Source organism: Mauremys reevesii, linkage group 3 (genome assembly GCF_016161935.1).
Source record: "Mauremys reevesii isolate NIE-2019 linkage group 3, ASM1616193v1, whole genome shotgun sequence".
NCBI classification, from domain to species: domain Eukaryota; kingdom Metazoa; phylum Chordata; order Testudines; family Geoemydidae; genus Mauremys; species Mauremys reevesii.
Window position 1 is genome coordinate 19,438,112 of NC_052625.1, and position 25,467 is coordinate 19,463,578.

General features: G+C 43.3%; 1 protein-coding gene across 16 annotated transcripts in view; it reads right to left on the reverse strand.

Moving 5' to 3' along the window:
* PCSK2 (proprotein convertase subtilisin/kexin type 2) overlaps positions 1-25,467 on the reverse strand; it is a 371,376-nt gene that overhangs the window by 178,431 nt on the left and 167,478 nt on the right. For 13 of the 16 annotated variants that reach the window (XM_039531409.1, XM_039531410.1, XM_039531419.1 and 10 more), the window contains one exon: positions 7,923-8,108. In XM_039531409.1, the coding sequence (XP_039387343.1) occupies positions 7,923-8,108 (186 nt within the window). Of the gene's footprint in view, positions 1-7,922; positions 8,109-8,638; positions 8,833-22,379; positions 22,489-25,467 lie in introns of those variants that run through there. The other 3 variants (XM_039531421.1, XM_039531420.1, XM_039531422.1) reach the window with 3 other exon arrangements.

Consider the following 25,467-nt stretch of genomic DNA (forward strand, 5'->3'; position numbering starts at 1 on the left):
TAAATCCTCCGTTTATTGGAAGCGTGATTCACATGTTTATATTTCTTCTCTTGAAGGTTTTTTCTCTGACTCTGAGAAAACTGAACACAATTTTGAAGTAAAAATAAGTAGGTGTACATTCCCAGTTCTGCCTTGTATCATTTAAAAGAAAAGTGAAAAAGAAAAAAGATCCATAGGGTCTTTGCTGGGTCTTTGCCCTATAATCAGTTTTGTCAGTATATTGAAAGAGTTGCTATAAATGTAACATTACCAAGAGTCCTGGTGATGTGCAGTAAACAACATCATAAATTCATGCAACTATATAAGCAGCCAGAGTTTTGCATCATTAGGACATCTACATGATTACAAATCTGCAGCACATAAACAATAACAAACTCAGATGGAATTATTTCTAGAAGCAACCTTTGAATGTGTGTATTTTGCTAGAAAACAGAAATCACTCATGTTTCTAAACAATAAGAGATGCAATTACAGAGGCGAACAGCAATAGGGAAGTATGAACTTCTCTTTTTACATTCTATGCTCTTAAAACAAAATTGAAAACTACAGCTGAGGAGATAATTATTTCAACCTTAACTACAGAGTTCACTACCAGTGGATGCTGCATTATTCAGGTCTATAGCAAATGAGAAGTTGTTTCATAGATGTTCTTTATGCTGTGTCGCAAATTCTTCCTTCTTTTTTTCTGCTCTGTGTGTTTGTGCGTGTACATACAATAACTGGTTTGTTTTTATTTGTGTTTGAATAGCAGTTTAAAGTGTTTCCTACTAGTGCTATAGCTGCATCCATGGGAGAATGCAAAAAAAAAACAAAAAAAATGCCCAGACATTATGGGCCAAGTGCTTTTCCCAGCTACCCCTGTGCCATACTGGACTAACTCCACTAACATCAACAGAATTACTCACTGGTGTAAATGAGAGCAGAAAAGCCCTCTATGCTCTATATCTTGGCCCCATTCAGTGATTGGATGCCAGGTACTAAGAAATGTATTTCTCTAACTGGAAGGATCCCTCAAAATCTAGCCTGCTGTGTCTCTCCTCTCAGTTACTTTCTTCCCAGTTTTTTCTAAAATGGGGAACGGTTCATCAGAACCCAGAAGTGTGCAACTCCAGCAGCCAGATCATACATTTCCTACTGGCTAATTGCTTCCTACCTCTGAGCACATCAGTTCAGACACCAAGAAGCGTGAGTATGCGTCATTCCCTTCTGGACACATAAGAACCCCCAAATTCTTGCTGCTCAGACAATACGTAGGACATTTACTTTTTCATACCTTTTAATGCAGTTTGTATTATTAAATTCTGATCAGTGAAATTAAAGCCCTGGGTTCCTCATGAAATTTAAGTATCAAAGTGTACCTGTGGCTGATCATTTCTTTATAGTTTTAATGATAGGTTTTCCTATTTTCACAATGAAGGAATATTTGTGTGAATGAATCTTCTAGGATGGCATAAAATCAATTATTAAACTCCTATTAGGGTGTGCTTTAGTTTGAGGCCTGATCTTCAGCTCATTGGTTTCAATGGGAGCAGAAACCAGCGGCAGCTCCAGGCATCAGCGCTCCAAGCGCGTGTCTGGGGCAGTAAGCCGCAGGGGGCGCCCTGCTTGTCCGTGCGAGGGTGGCAGTCAGGCAGCCTTTGGTGGCTTGCCTGCGGGTACACCAAAGCCGCAGGACCAGCGGACCTCCCGCAGGCAAGCCACCGAAGGCAGCCTGCCTGCCATGCTTGGGGTGGCAAAAAACCTATAGCCGCCCCTGGCAGAAAGAGATCCTATATTTTAAAACAATACATGTCTATGGTGCACACACAAAGGACTAAATTCCCAAAGATTGGTCTCCCCTTTTGCATCTGAATGTATTTTCACCTGCACTTTACAGAGGCAAAGACCTGCTCCCATGATAGAAAACATTCTAACATCTGTACTTTGCCTACGCAAAATCAGCACTTTCTAGAGTTAGAAATGTGTGCAAACTGCACTGGTGCGCTTACCCGCAAAGTGCAGACACAGGTATGTGCACAAAAAAATTGGGAAGGTACATGCACAGAGGCTCAGATAAACTGGCTGAACACTGACCTCCAAACAGGTCGCTAAACATTTGAGTAAAATTGATAAGAAATTCTCAAGAGCCAAATCCTGCATTCCTTACTCACGTAAAATTCCCCATTTCAATCACTGAGTGGTTTTGGTGCACAAAAATGCAGCACTGAACCTTAAATGTAGAAATAAGGCACATTTTAAATAGTGAAGGTAATTAGCCACTGGCACAATTTTAAAAGGGTTGTGGTGGATTATCCAGCACTGGCAATTTTTAAATCAAGACTGGATGTTTTTTCTAACAGATATGTGCTACTTTAAACAGGAGTTAATAGAAGACCTATGGCCTATGCTGTACAGGATGTCAGACTAAATTATCTCAATTGTCTTTTCTGGCATTATAATCTATGCATGTATCCCCCAAAAAGCCTCTCTCAAGATTTAGGGGCTGATCCAGATCTGACCACTGTGATAACTATCTTTATAGCATTCGGTGTGAAGTAGGAGCAGACCTAAAAACAATTCAGGGCCTGAATACTCAAAGGTATCTGAACAATCCTTGGATTATGGTTTTATTCAGAGAGAAAACACAGAACAGGACCAATGAGAAGGAAGAAGGAGCCTGACCACTTTGGAAGAGGGAGTGGAGGGGATTTTGCCTGTGGTAAAGAGCTTCCACAGCTGCAGATCTGGCAGTCTGCCACTCATCTATATTTCTGCACCATAGAAACTCCTGACCAACACTCTGTGCTCCCGAAATTTGTGGCGCGGCTCAAAAGAGGGAAAAGGGGATGTACCACAAGCAGTGCAGTGTAGTCATCGACAGAGCTGCTTGAATAGAAGAACATAAGAACAGCTATCATGGGTTAGACCACAGGTCCATCTAGCCCAGTGTCCTGTCTTCTGACAGTGGCCAAAGCCAGGTGCTTCAGAGGAAATACACAGAACCGGTAATCATCAAGTGATCCATCCCCTGTTGCCCATTCCCAGTTTCTGGAAACAGAGGCTAGGGACACCATCCCTGCCCATCCTGGCAAATAGCCATTGATGGACCTACCCTCCCTGAACTTATCTGGATCTTTTTTGAACCCTTGCACTCAGAGCAAATCCCCAAACTGTGTGCAGCACTTGTTGGAATAAATGAAGACATGCAGCTAGGCCAGCTGGTGTTAAGCAAAATGAGAAGAAAAGCCACTGCCTGCTCAGGTATGTATCTTTGCTTTCCGCACCGGCACAGCTCTTCTACATATTTTCAGCCAATGCAGGATTTGGCCCTTAGTTTGGAAGCAGCAAACACAAAATGTTTTGAGATTTTTAGGACACTGAACCATCGATTGTTCAAAGCATTTCACCGCTGCGAGATGAGCAAAGGTGGAGTATTTAGACATGGTGGCATTTTGTCATGACTATGAGATATGTAGCTAATGAAAACAAAATGTGAAGGGAAGTTGATCTTACTTAAAAACCTGCACACAAATCTGTAATGATTAGGTGACCTTTGTGACTGGCATCTGCAACTGCCTCATGAGAGAAGAGCTAAGAACGAGGGTGCCAAAATCAAGAAGCAGAATTTAAACATTTGTTTCTCTAATCTGTACTGAGAAAAGCTCTATTGTGGAAAAACTGATATTTTGTGAATCTTGCTTCATTTAATAAACCAAAGTTTAATTTTCTTGAATAGAGAATATGAACACTAGGAAATGTGAAATATAGAACAATCCTGCTTCATTATGGATAGAGATTAGGTGACAATCTTTTTTTTCCCCCCAGTTACAATTTATTGATTGTGTAATGGACTAGTCAGAGGTATGATATAATGTAACAGTCTTTTCTGTGCAAAGTATAGTAATGCAGAGTTGCCAAGTCTTACAATTTTTTCGTGAGTCTAACAATATTTGCTATTTTTCTTCAAGTCCCGGTTACTGGGTGCACAGCTTTCATTTCCTAGCCTTCAGGGTTGTGGACAAAAGCATGATAACATGATGCAAGAGTGCTTTGAGGGTTCAAAAGCAAATAAAGAGCCCTCCGAACATTTTTCTTTTTAAATCTCATGATTTTTGAATGCTTAGGGTTGGAAGGAGTGGGAACGTGAAGAAATGAATGTGGTTTACAAGAGTGGCCATTTTATGAGAAAATTTACAGTTGTTTTAGGAAGGTGCAGATAAATTGGAAAGCTCTCAACCTTACAAATCAAAGTACATCATTAAAATGTAATTAAAGCAAAGAAGGGAGTTTGAGATTATTTGAAATAAGATAAATTCAAGTTAAGATTTTCAAGAATCCGTGCCTAATGCCAGAATCCCAGATCTATATTTAGGCACCTGATTTTCCAGAGGACTGAGCACCCAGCATCTCCCACTGAAGTCCTTGGGCACTAGGCATTAGAAAAAAAATCAAGCCACTTATTTAGGTGCCCAAATATGGACTATAACTAACTCAGATTCAGAGCTGGAGTTAAAGCCCACAGGGGAGCGAAAGATTGAACTTGAGCTTCTGACTAGAGTTAAGAGACAAGTTGCTGCATCTTCACTGCCAGTTCAGCCTGAATTAGTTAACTAGGATTAGCTAACCAAAGGTAAGAACACACTTTTTTTTTTTTTGGCATTGTAGACCTACCCAAAGGGGGTCTGGCCTGTCAAAGAGCAGCTAGAAGGCATAATATTAGCCCTCATTACAAATTTCTCAGTTATGTTTCACTGGAAATCTGTTGCTAAACAACCTGCTATATTATCTCATTTGTCAGTTATGAATGAACCCTGCATACATTGAATTAGATATTTTAAAAAGCTTTCTATGAAACTAATAGCTTAAAATTATTTAAAAGATTATTGTCTGAATTATGGAAAAGGTAAACCACCTCTCCCACATGTATCCTATATTTACATATATGATATTCTGTGCCTGTGAAGAGACAGATATCAGACCAAATAAGTATGACATATTATCAAACGAGGGCTATACTCTGCCAGCTTTACTCCTGGTGAAAAGCACCTCCTCTGCAAGAAACACCCTTGAAATAAATGTGATTACTTGCAGAGTGAGGTGCTATTCAACATGAGTATGGAGGGCAGAATTTGGCTTGAGTGAATAATTTTTCAGACTGTCCAACACAACCCTTGTGGTTGAAGAATGTAACCATGATCAGTGCTATCTGATCTATAGTTTAATATTTTGGGTATTTTCTGTATGTTTCATTATACAATTTAGAACTTTGCAATAAAAAGATCTATTTAAAATATCTGGCAGTTTATTATTCATATAGTGCCCATAGTTGTAGGTACCTATCCTGAAGAGTTTAGAACCGAAGGCCCTGATTCTGCACAGACATACGCTACATATGCCCTCTTTTAACTTTTTGCACTGAGTAGTCCCATTAAAGTTGCCTCTGCAGGATCAAGATCTGAAAGGACACTAGATAAGACCAGTGAGGACATGATAGATAAGAGTCTCCTGAGTTCACAAATACTGAAAAAGCACCAGAGCAGCTGGCACAAACCAAAATGAAGCAGAGATAAGAGCACTGAATCAGAGCCATCAAACTCTGTGCCAGACATAGTGAGGATTCCCCCGTCAAAGTGAAGATAGTAATCAGCCTCCTTTGTATTATCCTCTGCTACAGACCTTGCTAAATGGAACACATTTTAAAAACTGCACTGATATTTCCTCTGCCCCGATAGAGAGAGAGAGTAGGGAGGGCGGGGGTGGAAGAAGGCACAGGTTGGTTGGGAATAACATCAAGTAACCTAGAAGTCTCTCAGTGCAGTGTGTGAACCACAGCAGAATAGTTTATGAGTGTGATTCCTGGGCATGCACACACATCGCTGTGGGCTAGTCTGCTGGCTTGGCACTGCTTTTGTCTTTTTACCTGGAAGGTTTTACTCCTAAATAGAAGCACGTTCATGGAATACAGCTCCCTCTGCACAGATTATATGGAAAGCAGGTGCTCTGTTAGACACCTTAGGAGACCAGGAACTTTGTCTTGGCTCTGTTGTGAGAAGATACAAGAATAGGAGCCAGGCTTGTTCTTAATGTAAAATTAATATACCTGGGACAATTCTTAGTATGCACAGGAAATGTGTGAAATTGCACAACCCCGGCTGTGGGTTTCAGACAGGATCAGGATTCGTGCCCCCAGGCTGCTGGGGAGTGGCCCTTCCCCACCTCCTTCTCTCTCTCCTCTGAATTTTCCCCACCTGGGTCATAAGAATATACACATTACAAAAGCAAAGGTGAAAATAAGCACTGCCAGGGACCCACAACCTCACTAGTCAGCACAAGCAGTGACAGGTCCCAGGACATGGTGGTGAAGGAGCAGGCTGGGAAGAACAGGGGCGACTGATGGCCAAAGTGTCACATCCAACAAACCCCAGCAGTATACAGAGGCTCAGGTACAGGATCACTTCCAAAAAGCACCAGCAATGAATTCCTGTTACTAACAGAACAAGGATTTCAGTATTACCAACCAGCACAGTATCAGAGTCAGAGTTGGAATGAGGCCAAAGTGGTAATTTATTTTGCCTTAATTTCTCTAATGAAACCTCAGTGGAGCTGCCACAATACAGTGCAGATGCAGTTAGTTGCTCTGGAGAAGGGAGTCTAACTACACATGGGTTTTGAGCTAAACGGAAGGGCCCAATCCACCGCTCCCTGACGTTAATGACCAGACTCCCATTCAATACAATGGAAGTTGGATCAGGCTCTTATTGCATAACTACTGGGAAAACAAAAACACCAAAGAGCAGCAATGCTAGCACAATTCCTCTCCCATCTGGGAGTTTATCCTTACCCTGACTGCTACAGTTGTATTGACCTCAAGCATTTAATCAAACCTGTTCCCTAGTTTAATCTATTTATCAATTATACTATTAATTATTATTATTATTATTCAGATAACCCGGATTAAGGGATCCACATCTAGGTTTAATTAACATTTGATCTGGAGAGATTGCCGGCTTGGGTTTGCCTGGGTTGACTTCTCAGCAACCAGAAACAAAACAATGTCAAAAGGTGCTTCAAGTTCTCCGGGTCAACTAACTGTATAGGATCCTGCATTACCTTTTATCGAATTCTCTTGTCTTAAAATCTCACATTGCTCTTAGAGAAGACCATGAATATCGATGCCTCTGTCAGCCTGGCTCTGAATGTCAAAGCAAATGTGAACCCTCACGTGTAAGTTATGTAAGCTCCTTCGGCTAGTTACCTTTAAATCTTTTATAGCAGTGCAGTTTCTAAGCAATTTCAATTAGTGATCAGTGTATGTAGGTTTTAGGAAGCGCCTGGGTGTGCACCATGTATTCTTTTGTTCAGTCCCAGAAATTGCTTAATAGTATTTCAGGATGGGAGTTAAATTGGAGGATGTTTACACAGCAATTACTAGGTACTAAACCAACCATGCGGGGAAACTCCTTGTTTTTAGTCCAAGAAGCCCTGATCTGAATCATATCATGTCACCGCTGATGAGTAGCGTGTAGTGGATCTTTGCACATCCACTATTTCAATATGTTACACCACAGGGATTAAGGAGCGATTTTAAAACAGCTCTTATTTGTTTTCATTCTTTTACATTAACTTGCTGCTGGGCTGATGGAGGGGTGTGTTCCAACAAACGATTTCCTGCTCTCTTTCTGAAAACTACCAGTTCTCAGGTGCAGAGACCCACAACATTCAAGCATGACCTTAGTACAAATTGAAGGGCATTTTAATTACACAACATGGGGGGGGGGCGGGGGACACACACAACCCACCAGGGCTCTGGCTGCAGATGTATCCTGCTGTGTTATAAAATGCGTGCAGAGATCTCATCAACGTGCAGCAGCGGCAGTTATCAAAACAATGCACCACGCCACGGCCTTAATTGTCAATGCAATTAAACAGCGAGAGGCTCTTACCTTCCGGACCCCACTAAAGCCATATTCGGCCGCGAGTTGCTTCGCTTCTGGCTCGCCCCCTCGGTGCAACTCCACCAAAAAATGATTCGTGTAGACGGCTCTTTCAGCGGCTGCCAAAAGGAGCCCCAGCCAGAGGAGCCCAGCGACCGTGCACGGGGTGAGGCAGCCTCCCTTCATGGCTCTTGCCTGGGGAGAGGGAGAGAAGAGACACACTAGCCCGCCGCCGCGCAGAGCAGAGGTTTGGGGGGAGGCTGAATGCAGCACCGCGGCGTGTGCGCTCCCTCGGCAGCTGGCGCGGGGAGGCGGCGAGGCGGGGGAAGCCGGCGGGGCGGCTCGGGAGCTGCCGCGGGTGGGTCTGCGCGCGGGGGGCTCGCGGCCAGATCTGCATTGTCAGCTCCTCCTCGCCGCTAGTTCAGCGGCGGCTCCCGGGAAGCACCAACCGGGCCGAGGTGAGATTGCAGCGCTGCCAATCACGTGCGGGCGGGCTGGGGGGGAGGCGGGGGCTGGGCTCACCCGAGGCGAGCGGTTCCCGCCGCTGCCTGGTTCAGCACCCTGGAGAATTCCTCCATTTCCCGGGGCAGGGCGAGGGGGACACGCGCTGTGAGCAGCACCGGCGCCACCCCCGTGGGGGGTTGCACTGGGGGCTAGCGGCTTGTTTCCCTGCGGGGCCCGTGCTGAGCTAGGCGGCAGGAGATGCTCCAGTCCCAGATGCTGACATCAGTACACCCGGGGCTGCCTTCCTTGCACGGGCTTTCCCCAGCCCATAACCGAGCAGCCGTGCTCCGCTCCCCATGCCCAGCAGCCTACAGTGCACTCCAGGTCCGCCACTGCGCAGCCTGCGCTCCAGCGTCTCTCGTCTCCTCATTAGATGAGGGCGCGCTGAGCAGCACAGACAATGCAAGAGCCGACCACGTTGTGCCTTGTGCAGAGGGAAATATAAATCCGTGTCAGGGAATGTACAAATAAAACCTTCCTCCCTGAGCCAGTGGAGTAAAACGAAGCGAAACCAATTCAGAGCTTTTAACGAAATGAATGCTGTACTGGCAGTTAAAGTAGTAAGGACTTAGATGGTTTCCTCTATGGGTGGCTGCATGAGGAAGCAAACACATGTCGGGTCATGAGGGGTGTGTGTGTGTGTGTGTGTGTGTGTGTGTGTGTGTGTGTGTGTGTGTGTGTGTGTGTGTAACCTGCCTGGATGTATATTCTGTCCAATAAACTCAAACCCTCCAGCACACGGAGAGGAAGAGAAACAAAGCAACAGCCCATGCAACCTATGAGTGTTGTAAGCACCTAATGAGATATTCCGAGCTAAATTTATGGGCAAAATATTTATAAGAATGGATATTGTCATTTAAATAAGACAATCAAGGATGAGGAGATTGATCCTGCTTTGAGCAGGGGGTTGGACTAGATGACCTCCTGAGGTCCCTTCCAACCCTGATATTCTATGATTCTATGAGGGGGGGACGGGACACACAATGCCCAGGCAGGGCTTCATATAAGAGATACAGCTGTAAAAGGGAGTGGAAACTCACTTCTTTAGAAAATAAGCATTAAAAGCCTGCACAGAGTCAATTTTCAAAACTCCAATGGGAATAAATAACACACAAGACTGGATCCTATGATGTTACTGTGTATTTCTGCAGGTTTACACAAATGTATCACTCAGAAAGATAAACTCCTTCAGTTGCCCCATCCTATTGTAAAAAGGAAGAAGCAGCAAAGAATCCTGTGTCACCTTATAGACTGCCAGACGTTTTGGTCTATAAGGTGCCACAGGATTCTTTGCTGCTTCTACAGAACCAGACTAACACGGCTACCCCTCTGATACTTAAAAAGGAAGAGACATTCCCTGAGGAACAGAGAAAAATACATTCCTTTGAGATGTAACAATTGTGTTGTTATAGAGAGTGTGTGCAAAGTGGTTATTAATTTTGAAATAAATAGAGCAGTAGACTTGTGGTAATCCATTTTACAAATGGTTATAATGGAGCAGAGTTTAAAACAATCTGCATAAAAGAATTTGTAAAACAGTAAAGATTAAAGGTATATGGGTTGTCTATTTTCATTATCCTAAAATACCCTCAAGAGAAGGAGGGAACAGGTAATCACAGTGATAGAATGGACACTCCGAAAACAAATGGGAGCTGATTTATTGTGACAAAATTATTGATTTCCTTCCTCTGCATAAAAATCCCCTACTCAGGCTGAAGAAAAATGAAACTCGGGGCCTGATCCAAAACACATTTAAACCAAACTGAAAGCCTTAAAATGAATTACTAATGCTAAGAAAGGTATGCATTACAAATGGAATATCGAGGAGAAAAGCAATCTCTGCAGCCTCGTAAAGAGTTTGTGTCAATGAATTGCAGGTTTTTAGATGCCTGTTCAAAGAGCAGGTATTTTACTGTCACACACTATAAAAAAAAATCCAAGTTATTTTTTTAATTGATCCTGTGACATTCCCATTGTAAATTTTTTTTTTACTACTAAAGCATTTGACATGTTCCTGGGGAGTTTTGGTGCTGGTGAAATTACAGGATGAATAGCACTAATTAGAGCTTGCCAGCGAGGAAGCAAGGACTGTAGTGACTTCTGCGCAGTTTCTCAGGTATAGAAGGGGAGATTTCTAGGATCTACCTGCCTCAAAGGACCCTAACTTCCCTATAAAAAATGTTTAGAAGGGTCCCTGCCCTCTAAAACTGTTCCTCTCATCGACGCTTTCCACTTCACTGCTGACATATATAAGGTGGAGCATCAATAACAAAAAGCTGTTCAGGAGTGGACATGGCTCCATTAACTCAGCATGAAGAGCTCCCAACACTATAGTCAGGAACAAGGGAACATGGCTTCCTGCCATTTCTGGTTGCCTTAGAGAGTTTGCCAACTGTTTGAGGTGGGGGAGAACAAAAAGGGAGGGATATTAGAAAGGGAGGAAGGGAAAGAGCAGGGAGGTAGAGGGCTTTGTGATTAAGGCACTGGATTTAGACTCAGGATACCTGGGTTTAGTTCCCAGCTCTAAGACAGACCTTGGCCCAGATCCTCAAAAGGTATTTAGGTCGTGGATCTGGGACTTGCTGTGTAACCTCAGGCAGGGAAAAGTCCATTAAATACTCCCAGTTAAAGAAAAATGGTAGTTACGAGTCTGTGATCTCAGTCCAGAACCCAGTGGCTTAGTTTCTATAGCTTAAAAACACCATTATAACTGGCAGCTCAAGTTCAGATGCTATAAATGAATGGACATGGCAACTGAATAACTCCATTGGCAGGGCAAATTGGTGGGGCACCCTGATAAATGTGCACTGCCACTGTACTTCCTCTACAGACAAACCCAGGGTAGCCAGTCCATTACCTATCCCAACAATTACATTCACTTCATTTTTCTTACAAAAAGAAATCTGGAATTAGTAATGGCCAACAAAATGCTAACATTAGCTAAGTGTTTAGTGTTTTGGGGCAACAGAATTGGATGGTATTGTGCCTAAGAAGGTCCAATATCTCAAAGTAAAATTTAGATGCTTTTTCTCTGCATGGAAACCAGTGGAGTTCTCTGAGAACAAGATTTAAATTGCTTAAATCTCTAATAGTGCTAGTAAGCATGTGAGCAGTGGCAGTTTGAAAAGCTGAAAACAGAACATTACAATAATCCAATAGCATGGTTATGAAAGAATGAATCATCATCCTAGCATCATTTTCAACACGCTTGGGTCTCCCTTGGACATTTTTTTTTCTGAAGTTACCAAATGAGAATATAACCGTATTCCTCACTGGAATCTGAAGCAGCATCAAAGATAATACCTGGATTTGTAGCAACAGATATAGGGATAAACAAGGGGTTATGGGGAGATTTGAAATGAAGGTATCAAGTGCATCTTAGCAATTAATGGCATGAGGTGGCATTGCTTCACTTTAGAAATCTGGACATTCATGTTAGAAGTTATTATGGTGGGAAGTGAGAAAAATAGCATTTGAAGACAAACTAAGTGCAAGGAGGTATAGCCATGTACCTACTATGTACCAGGAATACTGGAGCGGGTGCCTGGTCAAAGGTTTCCCCAGAGCCACCTAGTGGGTGGGAGACCATGGAGGAAAACTTATGCTGTGACTACTTCAAGTAATGATAGGATCAAAAATCACTTCAAAGCAGTGCTTTAACAAACAGGCTAGGTTTCCAAGGAATGCCCATTTTACCCTTAGTATCACATCTTAGCCAAGGTTATTTTCCTCAAAAAGAAAGACCAATAAGTATCTACTAGTCTCTTCCACTCTTGGCCCAGAGACTCTTCATTCTATCTGCCTTCACTTAGTGGGGGCAGGTTCTCTCTGGTTTCTATCAGTGCTACTCTTCACATCCACCAGATGGGTTCACTAAAAAATGACAGACATTGCCCCCGCCCCCATCCTTTGTGCTTATCCTAAGAGAACAAATTTAAAAAGAGAGAATTTGACCCAGAAACAGCCAATATCTTAAGGTTCACACAAGCCCCTTAAATACTGTTTCAGAGCTGTGTATTGACAGAAGCATAGACTGATACGGGTCCAACAAATTCTGCTATCAGGCATTTACATTGCAGTAATTCCTGGAAGGCTACAAGGGTCAAGGATGCATTGTGCTAGGTGATGTAGTAAATTGAAAGATGCCAGTACAATTCCAAGTAGAGAGGTCATCTCTCAAATCTTCTGTACTTTGCTTTTAATAACTAAACAACACCAGCATGGGACTTGCAGTACTTACATAGGAAATGCCTAGAGAATATTATGAATCCAGCAGTAACATTCCTCAGTTAGCAAAGATTTACGACTGGCAACTATTTTTGGTAGTAAAGAAATACTCACATACTTTCACCTGTACATTGCAGATGCAAAATACTTGAATGCTCACTTTAAATAGTCTAATATTTGTACACGTTCATACTGGCACCTGTGAAGGTCACAGAGGCTAGTCGATTTTGCTGGTGCATGTTTTTAAATACGTATGTACTATTTAAAGTGTGCATGCAGGTGTTAGTGGGTGCACAGGTGTCTAAATCAACAAGGGGAAGTTGTATGTATGCATGTATGTAATTTAGTGCATACAGAAGGGAGCACAGACTTGACAAATTTAGACTTATGTATGTTATATTAATAGAACCCTGCTTGGAGTGAGAAGATTTGTCAAAATAAGCACTGATACTAAAACTGTTGTAAAATGGCTTCGGGGACATTCAACCACAACAATGGAGAGAACAGTAATCTGAACAATCATAGCAAATCAACTAATCAAACCAAGAAGTGCTTCTCTAGACCAAGGATCAGTCCTCTAATGTGCTTGGTGTACTTACTCTAGAGGGTTTCTAGAGTGTCTTGCGGCATTTGAAAAACCTCAGGCTGGACTAGTTGGTGGTGTAACAATTTGAAAAGACCTCTGTTGTTTGATGTTGTTGGACTTTTTGATTATAGATTTATTAATGCTGACAACAGCATTTAAAGGTAACTGGCTCCTGATTGTCTGCATATTTTGCCTTAAAATAAGCTATAAGTTTACTGTTAATGGGGAGAGGGAGAGAGAGAGAGAGAGGATTAAAACAGATAGTGCTTTGCATTTAAGGTGTATGAATCTAAGAGATTGGCATTTAGCTGGTTCTACAATTAAAATAAGTCCCTAACAGCCCTGTGTAGCATTGGGGGATAGCTCAGTGGTTTGAGCATTGGCCTGCTAAACCCAGCGTTGTGAGTTCAATCCTTGAGGGCCCCATTTGGGGGATTGGTCCTGCTTTGAGTGGGGGATTGGACTAGATGACCTCCTGAGGTCCCTCCCAACCCTAATAATCTATTATTCAAAACATAGAAGAACACTTGAAGTTCAGCTGCCCATTAACAATTTTCCAGTCTACAGTTTCTGGGATTCATAATCCTACATTCCTCAGAGAAGGAACCAGCAAAACACAGGATATTTATTGTACAAGTACATACAGGTGCCATGGTGTCAGCTATCTTAGTAACATGGAATTAGATGTACCAACAGAATGACATGGCAAAGTACATAGTGGAGAATGATTAATGTAATCAGTGAAAGCAGTTCCCCATACCTAATATTATATTTACTTTCACATGCACATGATACAAAAAGATGAAAGGTGGTTTTAAAGATACATTACAGCCTATGTGCCTGCTATGTTCGGAAGGGTGACGAGAACAATGTGAAACACTGTTAAATTATAATCTATACAATAAATTCACAGAGGCTGTGTGCTTAAACCTTGATTCAGCAAAGTACATTTTACTTTAAGCAGGAGCTTAAGCCTGGCTAACTTCAATGAGATTTAATTAATGTAATTAAGTATTTTACTAAATAGAGCACAAAAAATAGATGTGATTAGTCATATGTTTAAGAGCTTTTCTGAATCAGGCCCTAAATAGCCAATGCAGAAAGTTACCTTAAAGTGGTGAATTTAAATTATTGTATCTGTATGATGCATTTGTATTAAAAAGATAAGGTTGTCTGATTCAACACTCTTGTATCATTTTTATGACTTGTTAGAAAGAGTCTGCAGGGGAGGTCTGTGAGAGTAATTTTAGACCTAGAATTGTTCAGAGAAATCAGTGAGGCTTGGAGCAGATGGCGTTTCGGTGACATTTTAGAAGATAACAATGGATGAAAAGAGGACTCTTATGAGACTGGAGAATGCTGTGGAAAAGATCAGAAAACACTTAAGGGAAAATAACTTGGTGGAGGGCCAAGTAAAAAGGAAACCCAAAAGGTTTCCAAGACAATGGGGACACCTGGTAAGAGGCCAGGGGAAAATTGGAAAAGATACAGGGTTGGCTCAGAGAGGTACAGGTCATATATGAGTAAGGTTCAAAGTGACTAAGCATGGAGTTCAGAAGGGGAAATTAGAGAGACCCAAAGAACGGACTTCTGAGAAAATCCAGCTACCCAGATGACAAAACAGTAACAAATTACTCATTGGTCATCGCTTTTGCTTCAGGAAAGTAGTGTGTATGGAAGCTGCAAGCTTTGCTCTAAAAGAACAACAGAACTGGGATGGGGGGAGGAGGGGTGTGGGGGAATGGTAACATCATGTTCTAACTTTCCCATCTTTTGTAATTTCTTCTTCCTTTCTAGGATAGCAGCAGTGAGGACGAGTGGCATGTAGATAATACATACACCAATACCTGCTCAACCCAATCAGGGCTCTAAACTGTAATCACTTGGATTTAACCTAAATAAAGCCAGTTGAAAAGTTTAACTAAGTTTTTGGTGGGAAAATGCAGTTTTGTCAATATCAAAATGTTTTGCAGAAACATGTCAATTTCTATGAAATTTTCAGTGGGAAAGAGTGAAAATGAATCATTTCAACTTACTGATTTAATTTCAATGATGTCAAAAAGTGTTTCATATATAATTTATATCATAGTTGTTTTACATTTTCAAAACAAAACCAATTTATTCTGAATTTCTGTTCTGCAAGAAATGTTGACATTTCTATTTAAGCTACTTGGGGCGGGTGCTGTCACTTTTGTTCTGTTTGTACAACCCTTATCTCACTGGTGTCCTGTACCAGGAGTAGGCATTATGATCATACAAATAACTTTTTGTTCCAATTTTGAATGAAAACAAATTTCAAAATTTCAGAATTTTCCTTCCTCTCCCCCGCATAAACTCTAACCTTGAAAAACATGGCACGCTGAAATTACACCTTCCCTCAGTATACACATTAGCTGCTATGATTCAGGAGATACTTATTGTTTGCTTCGAAAGGGATGAGAGAATCTTACTCTTGTATTTGGCCCCTCCCTAGCCAGGAGCGGCACCAGGGTTTTTGGCGCCCTAGGCGGGGGTCCTTCCACACTCCCGGTCGTTGGCGGCAATTCTGCGGCGGGGGCGTCCTTCTGTGCTCCCGGTCTTCGGGGCACTTCGGCGGCAGGTCCCGGAGTGAGTGAAGGACCCGCCGCAGAATTGCCACCGAAGACCCGGAGCGCGGAAGGACCCCCCCACCGTCGAATTGCCGCCAAGGGCGGCAAAATGCTGCCCCCCCAAATCCTGGTGCTCTATGCGACCACCTAAGTTGCCTAAATGGAAGCGCCGGCTCGGTCCCTAGCGATCATCAGATTTTTCATAGCAGAAAAGACAGTAACAGTGGAATTCATATATTTTCTAATGAAAGCAAAAGTGCCTTTTTCCAGATTTTCAGTGCTACTGCACTGTACATGTTGATGTTATCATCAGCCCCTTGTTCCAAGAGCAGAATAGTTTGCATAGCACCAGAGTCAGCATAAGAAGGGAGATATGATAGAAGCTGAATTTTTGTACAAAGAAGAGGTAAGCTGATTCTGAAAGAGCTGGGTACTTATCAGTCAGGAATAAAACACTGAGGAAGAAAGAGGCTCTTCGTGCAATCAAGATCTTCTTGTTAAGAAATCATTGCTTTAGTTAGACAACATGTTTGCTTATGGCTGGGGAGTAAGAAGTCAAATTCATCGTTGGGTTAAGCCCATGAAAATAAACGGAGAGGTGGCAGGGATATATTTGACTCACATCATCACTGGTGTTTCTTTCTCCCACATCTTTTAACCCCGCACCAGTTTTAAAAAAAAACTGCTTGAAAAAGGATAAGAATTCAAGACCCTGTAGTAGGTGTTACCCATAAAGCACTGAAACACTGGCCTGTGTCCAGCCAAAATAACTCTCTCCCCCAGCTGTAGAGAAGGGTAAGACAACCAGTAATCCATGGTCAGAAGAAAAGATGGATATTATTGGTACAAGTACTTAGCAGGTGGAGGGGGGTTAAGGTACCTTTTATTCCTCTTCCACCCAATAATTATAGGGAGTTGTGTCCAATTAATTTTTGTGTTGCCTGTAGTTAGAAGATACTCCCAGTAGTTAGAAGACGCTGCAAGATACAAAATGTACCATAGATACTGTATCTCTACATAATCCCTGGCATAAGCTTTGTTGAATTGGTGTCAAGGTTGAGAAATACATATTGCTTGGGTAAATTTGCATGCCATCAGTAATGCAGGGTCCCTAAAAGGGAAGGAGTCTGTGCTGAGCCTCTTAGAGAGAGAACTAAAACTATATCTACACTCTGAGCTAGCGAGGTGATTCTCCTGCTCGCATACAAGAACTCGTACTAGCTCTCATTGAGCTTGCTTGAGTACAAGTAGCAGTGTTGGCATGGTAGTACGGGTATCAGAAGTGAAGGCATGGCTGAGTCATGCTGAGTACAAACTCACCTGACACTGGTGAGTATGCACTCAGCACAGCTCCATTGGGCCTCCGCGGTGGTTACACTGCGATTTATACTCATGCTAGCTCTTCTCAAGCTAGCATAAGTATGTGTACTCAAGTAGAGGTAGAGAAAGCCTAAGGTGGCTTGAAGCCACCTTTGTGTCCTGCTCATCCTGAGCTGCTCTAGGAGCCGCAGCCTTATTTAGACAGCCATTAAGACCTGTCATATTTACAACAGTCTCCCCAGGCTGCCCTACTGGCCACAGCCCTTCCAAGAATCTCTCCAGAGCTGCCTGCTGTGGCCCACCCCAACACACCCCACCCCAGATACTCCCTATGCCAGAGCTTTGCAAGGGGGTCCTCAGAGGCCACTCCCTAAAGGCATCTTCCACAGTGCCTGTACTGTGCAAATCCTCCCTCCAGCTGATGAAGGGCTTTAGGGCCCTTTTACAATGTGCCAGCCCTTTTAACTGGCAGGGAGTCTGGAGTGGGGTAAACATCTCACCCAGAACATCTCTTTGCACAGAAAATGTCTAGGTCTGGATCCTAAAGCAGATGTAAATGAAGAAAGCAAAATGGTGCTGAGGAGTCATGTAGCATTTGAGACATTTGGGACTTAAGCCACCTCCCAAACCAATGCTGTGGAGTGCACATTTTTGGTACTCACCCCACCAGCAGTACTAGTGCAGGATCATCACTAGCTGCAGACTTGTTAAAGCCTTTATGGAGAGGATGACCCAGGGAAGATAGAGGAAGGCAGTGATACAGTTACTGGCATTTTCAAATTTAAGGAGTCTGCTACATGCCTTTTTTAGGCTACAGCCTTTTATATTAAAAGTTAAGAAAACAGTCTGATCAAATGACAAGTTACAAAGCAGACAAGAAGGGAACTCAAAAATGGGAAGGACAGGAAAAGACGGTTACTCACCTTTGTAACTGTTGTTCTTCGAGATGTGTTGCTCATATCCATTCCAATTAGGTGTGCGTGTGCCGCGTGCACGTTCATTGGAAGACTTTTACCCTAGCAACACTCGGTGGGTCGGCTGGGCGCCCCCTGGAGTGGCGCCACTATGGTGCCGAATATATACCCCTGCCGACCCATCCGCTCTTCAGTTCCTTCTTGCTGGCTACTCCGACAGTGGGGAAGGAGGGCGGGTTTGGAATGGATAGGAGCAACACATCTCAAAGAACAACAGTTACAAAGGTGAGTAACCGTCTTTTCTTCTTCTTCGAGTGCTTGCTCATATCGATTCCAATTAGGTGATTCCCAAGCCTTACCTAGGCGGTGGGGTCGGAGTGAGACGTCACGGAGTGTAAGACTGCTGAGCCAAAGGCAGCATCGTCTCTAGATTGTTGAACCAATGCATAATGCGATGCAAAGGTGTGGATGGAAGACCAGGTAGCCGCCCTAAAAATTTCCTGGATGGGCACATGGGCAGAGGAGGCTTGAGCCTGAGTAGAATGGGCAGTGAGATGTCCCACGGGAACATGCGCCAAGTCATAGCATGCCCAGATACATGATGTCACCCAAGAAGAAATTTGTTGGGAGGAGACCGGCATACCCTTCTTCAGGGCAAGAAGCTCACACGGCTTCACCTTCCTGAGTCTGACCTTGGAGCATTCAGCATATGCCCCTCCGTGCGCTTCCCACAGCAAGTCCACCCAGGTGGGGTCCTGGGGAAGCCAGAAGGTCCTGCATGCACCCCCACTTCGCAGTCAGATGTGACTCTTAGCCAGCCAGCAAAACAGAGGTTTATTAGATGACAGGAACATGGTCTAAAACAGAGCTGGTAGGTACAGAGAACGGGACCCCTCAGCCGGGTCCATTCTGGGGCCCAGCATGTCAGACAACCCCATCTGCCCTCACTTCCCATCCCCAGCCAGCTCCAAACTGAAACCCCCTCCAGCCCCTCCTTTCTGGCCTTTGTCTCTTTCCCGGGCCAGGAGGTCACCTGATCTCTTTGTTCACCTTTAGCCATCCTCTTGCAGGAGGGAAGCAATTTGTTGCCAGGAGACAGAGTGTCAGCCATTTATGCACGCTGAAGACTTAAGAAATGCATAGGGGAAACTGAGGAACCCACACAGTATTCAGAGGAAACTGTAAGAACAGTCCCACTTCGTCACTCTCCTGGAGTTAGGCGTCTAAACCTTTTTTGTTGTTGCTGCTGCAAGAAACACAGCAGCAGCAGCCTCCCCATTTAGCCCTGTGGTTAAGGTACTCGCCCTGGATGTTGGTGACCCAGGTCTGGTTCCCACCTTTCTTCCATTGAGGAGCAGGGATTAGAATTTGGGTTTCCTCCCTCTCAGGTGAGTCTCCTAACCATGGGGCTCTAGAGTAATTCTCAGTCACTCTGGCCCAATGCAGATTTAATTATTTATTCAAAGCTTCAGCAGGAAAAGGAAAGCTTGAAAGAGCCCAACACTAGCATAGCCCCGTAATTAAGGCACTCCCCTAAGATGTGAAAAGCCCAAATTCAAATGCCCCCTCCATGTCAAGCAGAGGGATGAATTGAATCCGTGCCTCTTCCATCCCAGATGAGCCCTCTAACCACGGGGCTAAAGGTTGGAAGGGAGGCTTGCAAACAAATCATTTTGTATAACAGTGCAGATACTGAGAACTGTTTGTAATTTTTAGACATCAGCCATATTTTGGCATGTCATTTGCAGTCCCTCTACCAATGTTCCCTTGATTAAAACTCAAATACCTGCTCAGCATCCCATAACTCAGAGTGCAATATATTTTCCTCAACACAACTAAGTGAAGACTACAATCCCCGGCCTGCCTCCTTTGCAGCACATGGGTCCAAGTCATCTGTTAACCTCATTGCAGCTTCTCGGCTCTCATTTCCTTATCACTGGTTGCACGAGTTGTTCGGTTTCTCTGTTTGTGCACTGTTGAGACTAATGCTTTTCATAATCTACACAGAGAATTTATGAGAGTGACACTTGCAGCAGTGAGGAGAGTTTGCGGGCTGTCAAAGATCAATCCAACCATTTCAACAGCTGTGGATGGTTCAGTACTTATCTTCCATCTTGATCTCACATATAATTGGTGAGAGCAGAATGTCAATGCCACTAGCAGTTAACAATGGTGGAACTGGAAAACTTCTCCAGCTCATTCCTGTGAAATGCCAACTGTCCTTGATGTGGATGTCTGGGCCTTTATCATCTCCTAGGCAGCAGACACATTGTTGTAGCTGATAGAGGCAAAATGCTTCATATTTCATTCACTCCACCATCCGATAGCTGAATTTTGAGGCAAAAAAATTCAGTAGTTTCTTTTTCATTAGAGGAGCAGCCCCAGTTGGAGAACATGAGCCACTTCTCACTGAAAATGATTGAGATTGTCAGAAAGAAGAATTCATGGAGGCACCCCGGGACTATGAAGGCCAAATGAACTACTAATGGTGTAAATAGGACTACTGTTACTTTCTCCATCCCGCCCCATCTGTTTATTCATCTGTTGCATATTGTGTAAAACAGGGGTGGGCAAACTTTTTGGCCCAAGGGCCATATCTGGGAATAGAAATTGTAGGGTGGGCCATGAATGCTCACAAATTGGGGTTGCGGTGGGGAAGGGCTCTTGTTTGGGGTGCGGGCTCTGGGGTGGGACTAGCAATGAGGAGTTCAGGGTGCAAGAGGGTGCTCCGGGCTGAGACCGATGGGCTCGGAGGATGGGAGGGGGATCAGGGCTGGGGCAAGGGGTTGGGGCACGTGGCTCCCAGAAGCAGCGGCATGTCCCCTCAGTGTCTCCTACACAGTGGCGCAGCCTGGAGGGTCTGCATACTGCCCCTTCCACAGGCACCACCCCTGCAGCTCCCATTGGCTGCAGTTCCCAGACAATGGGAGCTGTGGGGGCAGTGCTTGGGGTGGGGGCAGCATGGAGCTCCCTAGCTGCCCTTATGCATAGGTGCTAGAAAGGGGGCCATGCTGCTGCTTCTAGGAGCTGTGTGGAGCGGCCCCCGATCCTGCTCCCCAACTGAAGCAGTTTGCCCACCCCAGTGTAAAATCATAAATTGTAAGTAATCCAGGGCAGGGAGTGTCTATGTTATCAGTTTGTTTGGTATCCAGTGCAATGGGTCCTAATTCCTGCATAGGATTCATAATTGCTATTGCAATAGAAAAATGGAAAGCAAATATGGAGGATTTTCAAAGGTACAGGGACCAGGCAGATATTCAAGTCCCACTGAAGGCCAACAGGGGTTGGATGCTAAACATCTATTTGTGCCTTTGAAAATCTTCCCCCAAAGCAATGATTTTGTCTGGAGATGTATTTGGATTTTTGGCATAAAAACAAACAAATCCCCTGAAAGTTATTTTGGTTGGGTTTGTTTTCAGTGATGTCTCTGCTCAAATCACTATAGGAGTCCTGAGGTACCAGGAATGTGCACCAGCATATGTAGGCCTACATTTGTCAGTGCATTGAAGTCAAATGGAACTATTCACAGAGCAATGTACTACTTAACACGCGAAAGGGTAGTCAAATCTGGAGCCATATAAACAGAAAGGATGATAAAACCCAAAGGGAAGGGAAAATACTTCATTTGTTTCAGACCACTCTTATCTGATCAATATTTGAGGAGGTTCCTTTTAATAAGGAAAACAATGCTTTTTCTCCCTTAGAATTACAATGGGAGCATCCCAAAAATTGGGACTGCATAACTTGTGGAGTGAGTTCTAACTTAACTCAGTTACAGGTTTCTAACCATACCTACAGGCTGGGCATTCTTGACAAAACTAGCAAGCGAATGAGTGAAAACGATAAAAAGAGAATTCTTCAAAAATCTGGCAATGACAGAAAGTCACAGATATTTATACCCTGCTATCTAATTAGATTTGCAAGCAGAAGCATTTTAGCCATCAGAACTGCAGGGTTAGCATGGAGGGCAAGCTTCAGAATAATTTGTCAGCGCTTTGTCATTCAAAAGGGTTGTGATAACTCTCCTTATTCCATTCAGTGTGAAGTGAGAGCAGAGCTGAAAACAATTCAGGGCCGGTATATGTAAAGGTATCTGAACAGTCCTCGGATTATGGTTTTATTCAGAGAAAAGCACAGAACAGGACCAATAAGAAGGAGCCTGACCCTGCATTCCAGACACACCCACGTTTTCAGGCATCATGATCTAGTAGCTTAGGGCATTGGCATTAGAGTCAGGAAACCTAAGTGCTATTCCCACCGCTGCCACTAATTGGCGAGACCATGGGTAAGTCACTGCACCCCCCTATGCCTATGTTTCCCCTCTGACCTTTTGTCAGTTTTGATGGTGAGCTCATCAGGGCAGGGTGGGTCTCTCGCTATGTGCCAGGCAACGTACAGACAACAGATCACCAGCTTGCTGGGCTCTCTGGGCACTACTGTAACACAAACAATACATACTCACTCCTTTGACATAAGTGGTTGGTTTGTACAATGGTTTGATGTGGTCAGTTCTTAGGACCCAAATCCAGCTCCCCTTAGTCAAGAGCCATTCCTTGGAAGTCACTGGAACTACTCATGAGAGCAAGGGGAACTAGACCTTGCCCAAGGAGTCCACCCATCCCTCAAACCAACACCACCTACGGAGAGAAGCTTCTGAATGGGAAAATTATTGATTCAGTCTTCTAATTCACAGCAGAATATAGAGTAGTTCAAATAAATGATGCTAATAAAGGCCATTATGACTTCATTGAAATACATCTTAGATATTGATCCACCACTAGCAATTCAAGGAAACAAAGGAGAATGGCATGAAAGATTCAGGACAAAGCTCATTTTTCAAGGTGCCGCTCCCTGCAGTGTTGTACTGGTGGTACAAAATCTTACATCACAAAATCATGTATGTGTATCACAGTGTATGATCATTGCTGAGATATGAGATAAAGTGCATCCTGAACATTAAGCATCAGACAAAGGATGTCTGTTAAAGTAAGGGACGGATGGTCACCTTTTACAGGCAGTTTAAAAAATACATGATTTACCACCAGGCTTCAGATGCTAAAACAGATTCTGATACGCTTATGCCTACTGAGTAACAGCATCAGAATCTGGACTTAAGGTGTCATAACACAAGCAGCTTTTGCCTACCCTGTTTTGAGCCAGATACGGTATGATCCACACCCACTGCTATAAACTGGCTCTGAGCAGATTTTTACTTGCCTCCCCCCATTTAGGTGAACAAGGGCCTTACTGGCAAGTAGAGGATGAAGGCTGGAGCCACAGGCTAAGAGCTTTTGAAGTGTCACTATGCTATAAACACACAGAGCCTTGGTACTTATACACCACACACACACACACACACACTCAAGCCCAGAGGCAGAGAACAGAGGCAGCATATAAGGAGATATAGTGGTCTTGAATTGAAAGACTTTCAATGTGAAAACAATTCAGTGTTCCTGTGTTCAATACACTGCCCTCCAAGCAGGATGTACAAGCTGTAACCAGGACAGTGGAGTAGAGGGACAGAATCAGCTGAGACATAAAACCAGATTATTTAGTTCAACAGTGGCTGAATAGGAACATCTGCAAGCAAAGTCTACCTTAAATAAAGACAATGGGTAAAGTCTTGGCCTCACTGAAGTCAATGGCAAAACTCCAACTGACTTCACCCAATGTTCTTTTAAATCCCATTTATGGCCAGGTCAAAGTAAATAGGCAGTGCCACTGAAAAGCGCTTGGAGGAAGGCAAGAAGCAAATGTGAGCAAAATAATGAAGGGCTTGTCATACTGGATCAGACGTTGGGCCCATTAAATCCAGAATCCAAAGGTTTAGTAACCAGTAATCTCATGAGGCCATGGCCAAGAGTTTAGCTAATTTGCAATTGACAAACAAAAAATAAATAAAAATAAATAAAGCAAAAACCCACTGGAAAGGAATAAGCATCCTATTGCCTGTAGTGCTGCTTGAACTGTAATTTTACACAGATATATTTTGTCACTATGTAGTACTGCTCTAAGTTTTGGAATACACCTCTTTACTGTACTTGAAGTCCTCTAACAGCTGGTAAAAGCCTCAAGTTTCACTGTTTTGGTGTCAGCCATCTCCAAGGGTACTACAATAATCACACACAACTGAAATCTCACCCGTGGTAGCTGAAGATGCTGCATTTATTTATTTATTGATCTATATTAGATACAGAAAGAGCATCTACCCCAAGCTTTCAGCCGTGACCTTCTAGACAATAAAACAAAACAAATAACCCCAACTTCAGAGGATTTTATAAAAGTTTAAACCCTTCAAACCGACACCCTACCCCCTACTCTTCACCCCACTCCTTGTGAACCAGGAGAAAAAAAATAAGAGTCCTGCAGTCCACATTTGCATTTTGCAGACTGGTGATTGAGAAGGTGTTTTTCCTGATTCACTGCACTTTGTACTGAATGCTGGGCTTTGGAGAGAGGGTAAAAAGCAAACTTGTCATTTTTTCCTCTCCAACTGTGTATTGTATGTTAAATCTGCTAATGAAAAACCTGAAAGCAAGAAAAGGTGAAGTAAAAAGACATACCCTTTTGTTGTACTTCTATCCTATGAGTGACATTTTCAATAGCATGTAAGTGATTTAAGAGCCTAAGTCCCACTTTAAAAAGTGATTTCGCAAGACAGACTCCTACATAGATAACGGTATAGAGAGTACACTTAAAGTTTGCAGACAATACCAAGTTGGGGGTGGGGGGTTTGCAAGTGCTTTGGAGAATAGGATTAAAATTCAAAATGATCTGGATAAATTGGAGAAATGGTCTGGAGTAAATAGGATGAAATTCAATAAGGGCAAATGCAAAGTACTCCATTTAGGAAGGAACAATCAGTTGCACACATACAAAATGGGAAATGACTGCCTAGGAAGAAGTACTGCAGAAAGGGATCTGGCGGTCATAGTGGACCATAAGCTAAATATGAGTCAGTTTAACACTGTTGCGCAAAAAAAAAAAAAAACCCAGACATAATTCTGGGATGTATTAGCAGGAATGTTGTAAGCAAGATGAGAAGTAATTCTTCTACTCCACTCTGTGCTGATTAGGCCTCAACTGGAGTATTTTGTCCAGTTCTGGGCACCACATTTCAGGAAAGATGAGGACAAATTGGAGAAAGTCTAGAGAAGAGCAACAAAAATGCTTAAAGGTCTAGAAAACATGACCTATGAGGGAAGACTGAAAAAACCTGGGTTTGTTTAGTCTGTAGAAGAGCTGACTGAGAGTACATAAAAGGTTGTTACAAGAAGGAGGGAGAAAAAAATTGTTCTTCTTAATCTCTGAGGATAGGACAAGAAGCAATGGGCTTAAATTGCAGCAAAGGAGGTTTAGGTTGGACATTAGGAAAAACTTCCTAACTGTCAGGGTGTTTAAGCACCGGAATAAAT